Genomic DNA, 16,921 nt, shown 5'->3' with positions numbered 1-16,921 from the left:
TATAGTGTCATGGATCATTTCAATTCCTAGTGATGTTGACATGCAAATATAAGTATTGGTTACCTCTTTAGGTGATGTGACAGATTTGTATGTAGTTTGTATCATCTTAGATATGGTATTAAATGTACTTAATTTGTTTTTGGACAAATGGTCTTTAAAATAAATGAATTCTACTTTTACCATTGTTTTGTGAAATTCTGTAAGTTTTGAACAAAATCACTTACTTGGTTTTGCATTCTCATTAATCAAGGTATTAATGGTGTTATCTGAATGCTCTGCTAGTGATTTTATGTTTGCTTTATTGCCACTTTTCAGAAGATCAAAGAATCCTGGTTTCTTTTAAGTTGTACAAGTAATTGCCTCTTTAGCAGCCCAAGTACTTTAATGCATTTAATATATCTATGCACAATTTAGTGTATTTATTTACTGTAGACAGACTTTTTGCTAAGGTTAAAAGTTAATGTTTACTGAAAGCAAGCAAGCTGTTTTTCACATTGGGGGTTCTAGATAAATAAGAGCAGATAGCAATAGTTTTAAGTGGCAATACGGGCTCTAATATGTACTCTTAAATGGGAAACTTAATTTTAGAATAGGCAATACGTTTGGATGTAGTCAGCAGTTTGGGGCTTCTGAATATATTTGGTGGGATTTAACTTCCTTTCTGAAAAGTATAAATAGAGTGTGTGTGTGTTTAATTTAGGTTAAAAGGGGATTGGTGATTTAGAAAAAAAAAAGTAATATATATGTATATATTTTTTTTTTTTTTTTTTAGTGTTTCTGTTGAAAAACAGGCTAGAAGAAATGCCAATGTGTGTATGTAAGCTGGAAGTTGAAAATATACATTCAAAAGTACTGTTATGTGTAATTGGTAAGAGTAATGGCTTGTTGTCATAATGCCTTCTTTGTCAGGATTAATTTGGAATGTAAATGGCCTTACAGGTCTAAACAAAAAAGCAAAAAGTATTGAATTATATTATGAAGTATGGGGCAGTATGGACATTCAGCAGTATATCATGAAAAGGGAATTAATAATACTGATTGTGAGACAGACTCCAATAATGGTAGTTTTTTTATGATTGTATGATCAGCAAAGACATAGGCAACCTTCAGACACTGGACTCAACCCAGTTTGGCTTTGGGAGAGGAAGACTGTGCATATTAGTCCTGGTGAACGTTTTTGAGAAAGTCACCAAGGCAATGGATGAAGGGAAAAGGGTACATACCACCTACCTGGATAAGGCATTCGATACAATACCCCACTCGGGTATAGTTCACAAACTCACTGAACTAGGCATAAATACATACATGAGTGACTCGCTGGATTGCCAGCTGGCTCACAGACAGGGCCCAAGAAGATAGGATTGGTGATACCATCTCCATTGAGAGACTGGTAACCAGCGGGGTACCTCAGTACTCCATGCTGGGACTGCTCCTATTTGGCATCTACTTTAAAACTTCACATTTAAGGATTGTATACATAATTCCTGAAGTAGCAGAAAGTATTAAGCAAGCCAACAAGGAAATGGAGAAAGGAGATGTTACCATTAACGATGACTGCAAGTAGGAGCATAAAAATAGGCAAGAGGTGGCTGGGAGTTACTAGCGATAATTAGCAAATGATGTATTAGGTGTGCGTAACTAGGAAGGGAATAGTAAAATAGTAAAAAGAAACCACGCAGACATTTGGGCTACATGTTAGAGAGTGCCTTCCCTAACAGGGATTGATAGCAAAGTGTCTGGTATATGTCAGAAACTGATAGGGGAGTGCTATGTGAAAGACCAGCTTCGGTAGACTTTTTAATTGAGTCAAGAGCAGAATGTGCTATTATAATAGGGATAATTATTAGAGCATATAAAGCATTGCATGATAACTGCAAGAATCATAACTAAGAACCTTAGAAAAGGTTGGGAAAAAGAGATCGCAAAGACAATTTACAAAAGAAGGCTTTCAGGTTTGCAACAAAGACAAGAAGTTTTAGGATTTTTGTATAACATTTTTTGCATAGGTATTATAACCCAAGAAAATTTCAGAGGAATTTTCCTCAGGTGGATACCCCCACTAAATGTATTTCAATCTTTTAGCAGAGTGTTGACCTTTGTGAGGCTTGCCAGAAGTGTAATGGACTTAAACCTAAACATGTTTGGAGTGCCTCTGGCTTCCAAGTAAAATAAGAGATTTCTGTGGGTTTATATGAACTTGAGTTTGGCAGTTGTTTCCTTCATAACATCAGTCATTTTACACATTTCAGGGATGGGTGCATTATAAACACACAGAGGCAGTAAGAAGTTGTAAGGAAATACATTCCTTGCTGGATAAGCAGGCATGGTCCACCCAACATGTTATTCAGTGACACTGGTGGTGAATTCAGTAATGATTTAATTAAGGATATGGCAGAGAATTTCATTATTGAAACTGTGACCGTGTCAGCATATAGTCCTTGAAGCAAGGGGCTGCTGGAAAGATGCATTTGGACAGTAACAGAAATAATGTGTAAACCACTCAAACAAAAGTCAAAACGAACCATGTAGACCAAAGACAATTACCTCCTTGGACTGGAACCCAAGTCCGTTTATTTAACAGCAAATTTTCCCAAAAGCAGATAGCAGCAAACAAATTTCATAAGTAAAATACACTAGATAGCAGCGCTCAATCTCCTAAAAATCAGAACAGTAGAAAATGCAAAGTGGCAAACAGTCTATCTTGAAAAAACTACGAACAACAGCAAAATATCCTCTTAGCACCTCCAAGTAACAGAAATAATGTTTGAAGTAAAATCTAGTAGCATATGTGAATGGGAAACTGTGTTAAATTGGGGGTCAGATTGACAAAATTAATATATATATATACACACACACACACACACACACACACACACACACACACACACACACACACCATGCAGAGTGTCTGTTACTGCAATTCATACTGACTTGTAGTTGGTTAGAACCCAAACCTTACCTTTTATTCTGATTGATAACTTGAGTGCTGTATAAGGGACCACAGGGAGCATGGCAATAGAGCATATTACAGCATTACATGCTTCATGGAGAGCATCTGCTGAGGCTGGGTATTCAGACGGAATTTAAAGAATACTGAGGAAACAACTTTGTTCCACAATTGAAATGTTTAGATATGGGAGAAAAGGCATATTACAAAAACAGCCGGCTGTGCTGAGTGACCAAGATGGAGTTGTGGTACTTGAGAGGCATGGCAGTTTTTGTGTAAGGGCACGTCATTCCAGATTATGTAAAATTAGTGCTGATGTCCAGATCCACTGTATCAATAAAAAATGGTAGTAAAGAAGTGAGATTACCAGAAGTTACATGAAAGAGCTTAGAAAAGGGGAAATGAAATTTAAGTGGAGAATTCCAAAGTGAGTAAACAAGAATTTGGTTATGGTGGAGTAAAACCATAAGGTTTGTGGACAGATAAAAAAAAAAGAGTTCTACTTTGAGCTGAAATATTCGGGTGAGCCACTAAATGCAGGACATAAGAGCTGGTTTAACTTAAAATTTTACACCTAGCTGGTATTGTAAGCACTAAAGAGTTTGTTGAGATGTCTCGTATAGAAGATATTCACATTGTACTGGGAATTAATCAGACATAGCCCCCTGATTTATGTAAAGAATATGGTAAATGCCTTCCTGAGGTTGTATCAGTTTAATCAGCAAACCAGGATGTGATACAGAGCTGAAAAGATAAAGGAGTTTTTGACAAAGTTGATAATGTTGGCTAAAAAGCATCTCCACTAGGTAGTTGTGTATCCACAAAGAAATTTCAAAAGGAATTAACACACAAAGAGTATGCCGTAGAGAGGTTATTAAGAACTTTACAAGAAAGAACTTCCAGAAGATTCATAACGTTATACATCAGAATCTCTACAACTTCTTTTGGTCATAAGTTTTCAAAAGCAGTAGAAAGTCCTATCCCACGGACATTGTATTTTTACAAGATATGGATCTCTCATTACATTTATGACTGCTCTCCTCCTGAGGCAAGATGTGTATGACAGTTTTGCAAGCTCAAGAAGTGTGTTTATGGTCTGAAAGATGGATCACTGTACTGGAATAACAAGGTGAAAGACATTTAAGTCAGGATGGAGGATCTTACAATTTAATTGCGCTGTATTCTTCTGGCTGGAGAACAAATTAGTATCCTTGCCTACCATTTGAGAAGTCATTGCATGGGGTGGCTTGCAGATCTTTCTAGCTATTCCTTTCCTGCAAGCTACTCTTAAGGTTGAATGTGAAGAGCATAGCCACTTTTGTTACGTGGAATTGGACTTTACTATTAGTAGAACTATGTTGATACACTGAAAGAGTATAAAAAAAGGTGTCTTTTGGTTGGTTGCCAGGAAAAGCAGACAATGTATTATCTTTAATGCGTCTGTTTAGCATTCAGCATAAAACATCTCATGAAACAAATAAGACTGTTCAGAAAGTCCATTCTTCAAAAATAGCTGTGAAATTTCAACCCCTAAGAACGAATGAATTCTTGGAGCTAGTTGTGTTCTGTGACATTTCACATTAAAACTTACATGATGTTTGCTGTAAAGAGGAACATTTGATTGTTTTGAGGGATGGATCCACCCACCCCAACACACACACACACACACACACACACACACACACACACACACACACACACACACACACACACACACACACACACACACACACACTTTGTTGGCACTCTGAAAGAATTAAAGAATGGTACACAATACCTGTGTAAGAGCAAATCTTGGCCTGTCATACAGCCTTGATGGTTCATTCTAACTATGTTCTATTCTGAACTCATTTTGTGACACCCTTCAGGCAATCTTTGTTACAGCTCACTAGCTATTCTGTAGTTGAAGCAATTAACTCTGTAGATCCTGTCACAGAAAAGCCTGTTTGCCTGGAAATCAGTGGAATAAAAACAATTCACTTAATTTCAAAAAAATCACAGTATTTGGTCAGTTACAAAAAAAGCAGCTGGCATATACAGCCTTACTAAGAGGAGAAGCTTCCAAACTAGTTATATTTAAGTCACTTCTAAAATGAACATTGCATATTTGCTTACTAATCCTTTGTGCCAGAGGTTTTGTGTTTTGTGTTCTTTACGGGGAAAGGGGGAAGTTGTTTTTAGTTATTTCTTATGCTACACGTGTTTACAGTGGCATTATTGCATCATCAGCATTATGGTGATTTCCTGAAGTATTTACCTTTATGGCAGTGACTGTGCAATGTTTTTTTTTGCTGCAGTTTAGTGTGTCAACTGTATGGGTATGTATCTGTGTGATGTTTCTTTTGAAGTTTGAATGATCAAGAGTATACATTCCATTTGCTTTAAAACTCAAGTAGTTCTAACCTTTCACATTTGCAGACCTTTTAAAGTCTTTGCAGGAGAAAGGAAAAATGAAAGGTTTAAGTACCATCCAAAGGAAAAATATCTTCCAAATGTTCCACCATTCCAGTGAAGTTATTCATTATCTAGAAGATGTCTTCAGAAAAGGCCAAAGCACTTCCAGCATTCTTCTTCTGAAGATTGCAAAAAGGATGGCTGAGGTGGTAATTGCAGAATCACCTTTGTTTGTGCATCCTTCACATTTCCGTGTTTTTGAAAACTGTGATGAGATATAAACAGTATAAAGAGAGCATTATATATGTGCAGTTTTTGCCATCTCCTTCACGTTTATTATGGTCATTCAGAAACTTTCATAAAGCTGTGGATTGAATATGAGGAGCTCCATCTTCTGTAACTTGAAGGTATGGTGATGCAGGGATTAAGACTGCTCAGCAAGCAAAACATTTCCAGGCTACCAGAATCCCTTCCATTCCCATGATTCACCACGCATGTTAGACCCTCCCATTTGTCTTTGTTATGTTATCTGTGGACGAACGTGGCCCCAGGCTGTCATTAAGTTTTTTGGCATATTTACCAGTGAATTTTATACAGTTGATGTGAGTACTTGTATTTTTCCTGTTTTCTTTCTTTTTTATTGTGTTTTACAATAGGATATTGCTTTTTTTGTTTTTCTTCTGTCAGGAAGTTTTCTTTACTTCTCTTCCAATAAAATTTGGCCTATATCTTGCAGTTTTCTCAACCCCCTTTTCAGAAGGTATGCTTGGAGTAAGGGTGTTCTGCCTACTAGCAGGTATACAATGTATTCTTTATCATGACAAGGAACACAATATTGTCAAGCCCAAAAGTATAATGTCCTGCAAACAAATTAAACTTTCCTACTTATCAGACAATTTCCAGTTATGATGATTTTAGCCGTTTTGGCACAAGTTCCTGCAACATTAAGTATCAAAGTGAGGTTTCCAAAAAAGAGTTTGTGGACCATTTACCAGTTGGTACCCTATACACTGGCCTTTCTGGCATTGACAGCATCACTTTTGGAGGCCATATTTCTCTCTGTCTCTCTTGTGTCTTGATGTTATTGTCTGACAGACCTGACTGCCCTAACATTCAGGGCAGCAGTTCCTTCGGCCTTTTGCATTCCTATTCATCCAGGTCTGCCTCAAATAGGGTTCGTTATACTTCAGGATTAGAATTCCGCTGCTGAAAGACCCAGCATCTTGAGTTCCCTTATGACTCTGCTGAGAAATACCTTGATAAGGAAGAAGGGGCAAACTTGTGTCACCTTCTGAAAGCTAAAAGTGTTTTTGTACCTAGCCTGGACCTTGCCCACTAGTTCCATTACATATATCCAGTCAGCCTGTATGTTCCAAGTACATGAGAACCTGGCATTCCAGTCTATGTGAGAGCCCTAAGGCCCATTCCTTCTTGCCCGGGAATCCTCCTGTTCCCTGAAATGTCTGTGGTATGCAACATGTCAGTGTGCTGGTCATGGGAGATTGCCTACCTTATTCTTACTGGGAACATGTTTCTCCCTTTACACCTTCCTTGAGCCCACTGCTGCTGTCACATGAGAGGAAGCATGCTTCCATGTGCTAGTTTTCCCTTGCCATTACTGCTGCTGCACACAATGATGGAAACAGCTCAGATTACTTGAACTGCACTGGATAAAACCTACTGCTCCTGCTAGGTGCCATTCTTGTGGCAAACCAGAGCTGCTTACCTCTCACCCAAGGAGAGATGAGCTGGCAATAGCCACTCACTCCAAAGCAATGTAAGCTTAATGTGTACCTTCAGCTGATGAGGCAGAAATATGTTGACCAGCTGATCGCATACCCTCCTCCTAACATAAATTATTGAAAGCCTGAGAGTTCACTACGCAGTCTTCACTGCTTCTCCCTTGCTAGATATTCTTAAAGGTGCTACCAGGAGAGATTGGTAGATCCTAGATACAGTGGCCTGGGGCATAGTGGTCCTCCAGGGAGTGTGTCACTTCAGCAGACCCCCCCCCCCAAGATCAGGTGTCAGGGTTTCAGCAGGGACTGTAAAAAAGACTGCAGCACTTCAGAGCCCATCTGCCTATACTCTAGATAAGGAGTCAGATTCCCTTGACACATTTGGAAAGGGCATTTCCACATTCATAACATTATCTTTGCTGGGGCTGAATTACTTAACATATATTGCATGTTTTCAGATAAAGCCGACAATGCAGTAGTTATTAGTTGTTGCTGGATTAGTTACTTAAAAGTTGTCTACCTCTTCAAGCTTGGTCATAAAGTGTAACTGAGAGAGCTCTGCAAGATCATGCTGTGCTATATGGCAGCACTCCTGGCTTCATTCCTTGTTGAAGACAGGAAGGTAACATGTTTAGACACCATTTTTTTCAGGTCTCCTTCTCTTTGGAAAAGTGGTATAATAGAGGTTGTGAATTTGGAGAAGTGAAAAAACTTTACTGCTGTGCACATTAAATTCCACCATCTCCAGAGTTCTTTCAGTGGAGCACAGAACAGCCAACCAAGACCAGATGTCATTCTGGTAGGGTATACAGTAGCAATCACAGCCTCCTGTTGCTGTGATTGCTACTGTATACCCTACCAGATGTCATTCTGGTAGGGTATACAGTAGCAATCACAGCAACAGGAGGCTGCTGCTAAATAGACACACTCCACCCTTGCCTTTTTCTGCCAGGATCACAGTCCCAAATGTAAGAAACTGCTCTGATCTCCGAGGCTGCAGTCATCCCACTGGCAAAGAGCAGCAATGCAATGGACTTGCCCAGTTGTCTCATTCTGGAGGCATTACGAATTGTTGATGTTCTTCGTGTTTCACTGTTGCAATCATTACATTTGGGTAATCTGCTGGCAGGTTGCCCTCAAGTCAGCCTGAATATCAAAGTCTTGGGTCCTGCGTCAGTTGCTGTCTCCTCTTCCATTATGTCAGGTTGTCAGGGGTATAAAACAGGCAGCCGACACCATTTTTTTAGTCTTTCTTGCTGCGCAGTGCCCGAAGCAGAAGCAATTCATAAGTGCCGGTCGACCGAACTCCTGAAATTTTCGAATTCAAGTTTCAGAACCGAAGTCTTCAATTAAAGCTAAGTACCCCGTTGGGGAAACTTTTTCTTGCTCCATACCGATGTCAGTAAAAGTTAATAATTGCATTACTTGTGGGAAGCAAATACCTCATAAGGATTTTCATTTGTACTGTATTCCTTGTCTAGGCCCAGATCATAACGTGTCTTGCTGTCGGTTTTGTGCTAGATTTAACCAACACACTATTAAGCGTCGGTATATCTTTGTTTCAGAATATTTTGGAAACAGATTTAACTACCCTGAAATGTCGTCGGATAGCAATCCGACAACCGGAGTTCACAAAAAACACAAAGAAAAGGACAGAGACAGACCGTTGAGGTCCAAAACCAACGACAAAGCTTCCCCTAAGCCAGTCGCCGGTTCGCCCGTACTCAGTGAGGCACTTTCGCAGCCCCTGATACCTGCTACTTTCAAGTCGCAGGCCTCTACCGAGACCCATGTGGAGTCTGGCACGCCGCGAGATTCTCAAAGTATTGTACTCCTGGATGTCTCTCCTTTGGATGGGTCCGGAGCCGCTGAGCAGGCACCGGCTTCTGAGGGTGTCTTCAGACCTCAGCATTTCTATATAAAACCGATGCCAGCTTCAAAAACAAAGACAAAAGCAACTTCTATGGCTAAAAAACTGACGCATGAGCCAAGAGCTCGGGCCTCTACACCCAAAAACCAGATGATCAAAATGGCTGAAGACCTAATTACTTTGATCAGGGGTTCCCAACCCCCCGGTAAGAGGCCTAGGCAAGACATTGATTATGAGTCTGATTATGAGATTATGAATCTTCAGATCAGGTTTCTATTTCTTCTGATTCCTCTTCTGACCAGGAATTTTCTATACCACCCTATGAGGATTCAGATGCAGAGGAATCCATCCCATCTGCATCTCCTCCTGAAGATTATTCCTTTGGAGAAACCTTGCATACTTTGAGGGAACATTTTCATTGGGAGAGTCATGATTTCTCAGAATCAAAAAAGAGGCTTAGGTATTTCCTTCTTCTCCCTCAGCATAGGCCTTTAGCCATGCCTCCTGTATTAGACATTGTTGATGATGTGTTTTCAGAATGTAGCATGACTCCAGATTCCTTACCTACGGCTCCTAGCAAGCCAGACAGATATATTACAGGGTTCCTGAATCACACAAATTTTTATTCAAAAATCCTGCTGCTGACCCTGAAACTATCTCACAGGGTCTCAAAGGTGTAAAAGCCTCAACAGCTAAGAATTCTACCCCCTCTGATTCCAGGGCGCTGGATAGATGGGGAAAGAAGGTTTATATGTCTGCAACCTTGGCAATTAGGGCCTTAAACTGCCAGTTTCATATGTTTAAATATCAACAGCATGTTATGGGATTATTGAAACAGAAAATTATGTTGATTTCTGAATGTGTGGAAAATAAAGAATTACAGGAATTATTGCATGCAGCAGAACATGTTGGAAAACACACTTTGCAATGTGGTTTTGATTCCATGGAGGCCTCCTGCAGGGCCACAGTTACTGGATCTGTGATTAGAAGGCATGCCTGGCTAAAGGAGCAAAATTTGCCTGATCATGTTAAAGCTAAATTGCTGGATACACCTTTACAGCATGATACTCTGTTTGGTAATAAGGCAGAAGAGGTTTTAAAGAAAATGGAAGACAAAGCTAAGTCTATGCAAACTGTAAAAGACGTTTTACAAGTGCCGCCACCAAGATTCAGTAGACACTGGCCTACAAAAAATTGTCCCTTTCCTGTGTCCAACAGAGCGTCATGGGGCAAATCCAGGTACTCAAAGGGCTCTAGATGTCAATCACAGGATTCTTACAGGTCAAAGCAATGGGGTGCCTCTACCTCCAAATCTGGAGGAAATAAAGTGCAACCCTACAGTAAACAGTCTCAATGACTTCCCTCTGCCATCACCAAGCACTTATCTTTTGGCAGCCCCCTTAGGGGGAAAACTAGCACTTCATGCTGTAAATTGCCAGTTAATAACCCAGGACAAGTGGGTATTAAACATAGTATCCCAGGGATACAGATTTCATTTCCATACTCTGCCAATTCCAAACGGTTGGCAAGATCTGCCACAAAATCAATGGGCAGAGGCACAGAAACAAGTTATGTCCCTCATGGATATGGGGGCTATTCAGCCAGTGTCAGAACAGGAAAAAGGACAAGGGTTTTACTCAAGACTGTTCTTGGTACCCAGAAAAGACAATGCCTGGCGCCCAATACTGGATTTATCAATTTTGAACACATTCTTGGACATACCAAAATTCAAAATGCTAACTTTGCAGCAGGTTCTGCCCATGCTGGGCAAGAACGCTTGGCTAGTGACTCTAGACTTAAAAGAGGCATATATGCATATTCCAATAAGGGAATCGTGCAGAAGATACCTCTGCTTCAAGGCTGGTTTTATGCATTACCAATTCTCTGCACTGCCCTTTGGCTTATCTACTGCACCCAGGGTCTTTACAAAGTGCCTGGCACCAGTAATTGCATTTTGCAGACAAAGAAGTATACAAATCTGTCCTTACTTGGACGACTGTCTCATTCAAGTAGAAAACAAGGAGATTTTTCTTCAACATCTGGCATTTGTGAAAAGGCTTTTAGCATGCCTAGGGTACACAATAAACGAAAGGAAATCACAACTGGTGCCCTCTCAAAAGATAACATTCCTGGGTGCAAGCTTGAATACAACTGCCCAGATGGCCTACCTTACGCCAGGCAAACAAAGGCAACTGACTATTTACTTCAAACAGATGGCAACAAAAACCCAGTTATCTGCAAGACAAATTCTGCAGGCTTTGGGGTTCATGGCATCCTGCATTCTACTGATTCCATATGCAAGACTGCATATGAGGAAACTACAGTGGTACCTAAAAAGTTTATGGAGTCAACATTGTCACAGTCTGGAAACAATGATTCCTCTCATTCCCTGCCTACAACAGGAGTTTCTTTGGTGGGGAGACATGTCACCAGAACATGGGACGGTCTTTCACTCTACCCCCTGCCAACCAAACACCAACTACAGACGCATCAGACTATGCTTGGGGGGCCACCTGGTGAGGAGATGCATTCAGGGCATATGGAGCCCAAAACAAATGCATCTGCATATCAACCAGAAAGAGATGTTAGCAGTTCAGAATGCCCTGACAGCCTTCAAGGACTTACTTCATCCAGGACAACTACTGATAAAGACGGACAACACCACGGTTATGTGGTACATAAGCAGGGGGACACACACTCCTACCCCCTTTGCAGACTAGCCATGGCATTGTGGGACACAGCCTTGACTTACCAAGTACATCTTCAAGCTCAATTCCTGCCAGAAAAACAAAATACTTTGGCAGACGATCTAAGCAGAAACCTTATGGACCCTCACAAGTGGAAACTGGATCCACAAGTCTTCAGCATGATAACAAAGAAATGCTGCCCGGACATAGATCTATTTGCCTCTGCCCAGAATTATCAACTGGACAAATTCTCCACAAGGACTTATCACAGACAAGCATGGAAAGTTGATGCCCTATCCTTCAGTTGGAAAAACCTATCAGTCTACGCCTTTCCTCCTCTGCCTCTTCTTCCTAAGGTCCTACTAAAGGTCAGGCAAGAAAAACCAAAAATGTATTAATTGCCTCGGACTGGCCTCGCCTACACTGGTACCCAATCCTAAGGAATATGTCTCAACTCCCTCCTTGGTACTTGCCTCAAATACCTCATCTACTGTCTCAGCAGGACAATGAAATCCTGCACAATCAGCTCCAAACTCTGAACCTTGCAGCGTGGCTGATCATGTAGTTACTCAAACACCACCTCTCAGTAAATCTGTGATGGATGTCATTTTGGAAGCCAGAAGGCCCAGTACTAGAAAATCTTATGCTGATAAATGGAAGAGATTCTGTGCTTGGAACCAAACACAAGGAAGTGACACAGCAACGTCAAATATTCCTCTGATTTTACAATACTTGACTGAGATGCTTGACAAGGGCCTATCTTTTTCATCAATAAAAATCCATGACTCTACCATCTCGGCTCATTACAACACAGAGCCACCAATCTTTTCTCATCTTTTGCTAAAACAGTATCTTAGAGGGGCCAAAAATGTAAGGCCTCCCAGAAGATCACCAATTCCTGCATGGGACCTCAATTTTGTGTTGGAAAAGCTCACCCTGCCTCCATTTGAACCAGCTGCTACTGCAGATATAAAGTTTTTATCCTGGAAAACAGCTTTACGTTTGGCAATCACTTCAGCAAGAAGGGTTTCAGAGCTACAGGCCCTCATGGCTGTGGAGTCTTTTATTATATTTTACCCAGACAGGGTGTCCCTCAGGACCAATCCTTCCTTTATGCCTAAGGTGGTATCCAGTGTGGCTCTTAACCAAACTATTCACCTGCCAACTTTTTACCCAAATCCACAGAACAAGGTGGAGTAGATTCTGCATTCCTTGGACGTGTACAGACAACTAAGATTCTACTTAAACAGGACCAAATCTCTAAGAAAGTCTGAGCAGCTACTGGTGGCATTTGCTGCAGGATCAGAGGGAAAGGCTATTTCAAAGCAGACTATTTCAAAGTGGATAAGCCACTGCATTCGTTTCTGCTATTTGCATCATGGTAAACCATTGCCCAAGGGCATTAGGTCACATTCCACCAGTGCTGCATCTACATCAGCAGCTTTTCTCAGAGGGGTACCAACCAAAGACATTCTAGAAGCTGCTACTTGGAGTTCTGTTCATACTTTTACAAAACATTATCATTTGCCTCTCTTCTCTAAGCCTAGGGCAGGCTTTGCCACTGCAGTTCTGCAGGGCCTTATAGCCGCTCCTAATGCTATTTAGTTCCAGCCTCCCATCCATAGCTTTGGGATTCTACCCAAATGCAATGACTGCAACAGTGAAACACGAAGAACATAGTACAGTTGTGTACACTTACCATAAATGTAGATGTTCGAGTGTATTTACTGTTGCAGTGTGGGTAACCCACCCGCCACCCCCCCTTTATTCTACAGCTTTTCTTTCCTTCACTATATTCTACAGCCTTTGTGGTGTATTTGCTTTTAGATTTTTAGATGAAGGTAAAGTTTATGTTGTGACAATTGCATGTATTTATAGTTTTATATATATATATATATATATATATATATATATATATATATATATATATTTATATTTTTTTTGCTCCCCATTTGGGGGGGCACCTGACATCTGGGGCAAGAAAAACTAAAGAAAATGGCATCGACTGCCTGTTTTATACCCCTGACGTCATGGAAGAGGAGACAGCAACCGACACAGGACCCAAGACTTTGATATTCAGGCCGACTGAGAGCATCTTGCCAGCAGATTACCCAAATGTAACGACTGCAACAGTGAATACACTCGAACATCTACATTTATGGTAAGTGTACACAACTGTACTTTCCTCCCACTTATCTGCTTGGAAGAAAATAACTAGGAGTAAGTGGCTGCGAAAGAGTCATACCTAGAGGATGCTCATTCCTCTTTGATTCCCCTCTCCAGTTCTACCCTTTACCTTTGCCACATATCCCACCCCATCAGAAGTGAGAAAAGGAAAGAGATGTTAAGCCTGTTGTGAAATAAAAATCATCCAGGAGGTGTTACCCAGCCAGAAAGGCTTAGGAAATTATTCCACTGATACCAGTGAAAGAGGACCTCAGGCCCATACTTATTCTCTGTGGTCTAAATTCCATTGTCCAAAATAAACTGGTATCAGTTCCTCCTCGTTTATCAGAAGGAAAACTGGATGTGATGTTTGGACTTCCAAGATGGCTACTTCCTTGTTGAGGTTGCCAAGGAGTGCAGGAGGTATCTCTACTTTTATATTAGAGTCCGTCAGTTCAGTTCAGACTTTATCCTTTTGTCTTACCATTGTCTTTAGGATGTTCATCAGAAGTATGTCCATAACAGCAGTTCACTAGAAATTGCAGGGAGCCAAGATCTTTCCTTGTCTAGATGGCTGTCTCTTTGCTGTTCTGTCCATAATGGATTTGATAAAACACAGGGTTTTTTTTCCTCCAGTTATTTCATTCTCTGAGCATTGTCGTAAACCTTGCATCACTTTTTTCCCTGGCTCAAACCTTAAATCTTTATTAGCTGTATTCAACCAAACAACGTTGTCAGCCTTTCTTCTCTAGGACGAGTAGTATTCCCTGCAGGGAGTGGCAGCTGTTGTTTTGCACCAGCAAGGGTTTTATGGCAGAATTGTTTATTCTGGTGTACCATGTCATACTCCACATGACAGTACTATCTTGAATAATCTAGTCCCGTTGGTTTTAGTGTTTCAACCATCTGTACACTCCAGTCAGTATTTCCAGTGCTTGCAGGTCACAGCTGTTAGATATGGTGCATATATCTTCAAATGCTAATGAGCTAGCTGTAGTCATTGTTCTGTCATGTGGTAGTTTAGGCTGTATCTTTTTTTTTGTGAATTTATTAAGCCTTCTGACATGACAGTGTGTTAGAGTGGAGGAAATATATGTCAGAAGTAAAGAAATACGGCTGCAGAAGTAATAAAAATATCTTTACTACATTTGGTGGGTCCAAAAGAGACCATTATTCTGCACTGTCTTCAGTTCAGTGGATGTGAGTGGTCAAAGCCACTGCTTATTAAAACCCCACAAAGGGTCTCTGATTCTTTTAATAATCAGGAAAATGTTCTATTTTGAGACAAGTTTGCATACTGCCACTTCACATCTCATAGTAGCTACAAATAGCTCAGAAAATGTTGTCTGATCTTGCTCTTTTTGCAGGGTTCTGAACAAGGATGCTGTCATCTATAAATGGCTTCATGTCCCCCCATTTTCCACTGATTCTGAGTTTCACCCAGAAAGGTAGACTTCTCAAAGCCATATTCATCTTTGTAAAGTATTTCTGGACCCATCAAATGTGGTCCTCTCTTGTTGAAGTCATATTAAATTAAGACACTTTTGTGCTTGCTTTCTCACCCATCAGGCAGACCGCTACCCAGGCCTTCTCTCCCTAAAGTTGACAGTGTGGCTCTTTTAAATCCACTGACAGACAGCAGTCCTGCCTTTTCAGAGTAGTAACTACCATCTCTCAGACTTTCCACTTATAAGATCTACAGAGATCAGTGGACCCATTTTTGCATCTGAGCATCAAACAAAGATTTGGACTTTTTCCTCAGCCCCTATCCTTTCCATTCTAAATTACGTGGCTGAATTGTTGTTTACCAGTCTCAGTTATGCTTCTGTCAGAGTTCACCTGCTATTTCTAATTTCCATTTGGGGACAGAGTCCTCTCTCTTTGCTTTCCTCAACGTTTTCAGGGCTTGTTTCATATTAGGCCTGAGTCACCATGTGCTCACATTTCTTCTTTTGGTATTTTCTCTTGAACAAGGGGATGGTCGCAACCCAACCAGAAATGTTTCTCCTTTCTTCATCTGAGCCCATCCCAAGTCTAAATGGTAGGTCAGATCACTTGTATACGTAATAAAAGAAATAATGAAAAGAAAATTTAAAAAAAGAATCAGATCTGTAAACATTGCATCAGATTTGAATTAATATATCCTAGAATATTAAGATTTAAAATAGGACTTACATGTACTTACATCTTTTTTTCTTTTGATTATCCAAAGCATGCCAGTTGAACTGCTCTGGACATGGCCAGTGTGATTCATTTACAAAACGCTGCATCTGCGATCCCTTTTGGATGGAGAACTTCTTTAGAGTTCAACTCAGTGATGGAGAGAGTAACTGTGGTAAGTAGCTGAAGTATGGAAATAGATTGACATCAGGGCTTTTAACTCAATGATTGTTCTGTTATTGAATACAGGCTGGTGTTCTAAATCATCTTATTAATGTTATTTGTAAACGTACCATGCAAAGTATGATTTTGTTGTTGAATATGTGCACATTCACAAAGATCATTGCTATAATTTGATGTACTGTATTTTGCCATTGCTATCTATTTATTTACTGTGATAGTTTCTTTCTGTTGCAACTCTTTCTGCTTCTGATACATTTGGTTGCTTTTATATTATGTAGGTGGTACAGTATGCTGTAAAGGTGGAAAGGATCATGACTTACATTTGCTGAAGAATTTAATGAGGACTTTCAGCACTAACCGTTTGTCAGCCCATTTGATATTATAGTGTTTGTCCACATAGTAGTAAACAACAAGTAGCGGGTAAATTCACTAAACGCTGGTTAGTCTTTGTGAATGTTGGAGTAAAGGTTAGTATTGTGGCCATGAGAAGTATTGGTTTTAGTTTTTAAGTGAGCATTTGTACACTTGGGATCAGTACAGTTCTTTGTTGCCCATGTTTATTATTCTGCTTCAGTAAGGGTCAGAGAAGAGAAGAGAACAAAATTCTTTACAGCACCTTCTGCTGTCATGGGCATGATTTCCTTCACCAGCAGGCAACATAGTATAGTGGCTGTTGAAATTCACGGTCTGTGAATTCGCAAAAGGTTAATGATCGTGCCAAGTTTCTTACAACTGCCAGGACTATCCTGTCTGATGTGATGTGTTGCTGCTCTGC

The 16,921-nt window shown here is 40.3% G+C and overlaps 1 protein-coding gene across 2 annotated transcripts in view; it reads left to right on the top strand.

The window, feature by feature from the left end:
• Positions 1-16,921, top strand: part of KIAA0319L (KIAA0319 like) — a 1,767,873-nt gene that overhangs the window by 1,581,769 nt on the left and 169,183 nt on the right. For both annotated transcript variants that reach the window (XM_044059462.1, XM_044059468.1), the window contains exon 18: positions 16,016-16,138. In XM_044059462.1, coding sequence (XP_043915397.1) covers positions 16,016-16,138 — 123 coding nt within the window. The remainder of the gene's footprint in view (positions 1-16,015; positions 16,139-16,921) is intronic.

The sequence above is a fragment of the Protopterus annectens genome, chromosome 1.part2, assembly GCF_019279795.1.
Source record: "Protopterus annectens isolate FY-2018-M chromosome 1.part2, PAN1.0, whole genome shotgun sequence".
Taxonomy (NCBI): domain Eukaryota; kingdom Metazoa; phylum Chordata; order Ceratodontiformes; family Protopteridae; genus Protopterus; species Protopterus annectens.
Note: the sequence above shows the minus strand (reverse complement) of the source record. Positions and strands in the feature narration are given on the sequence as shown.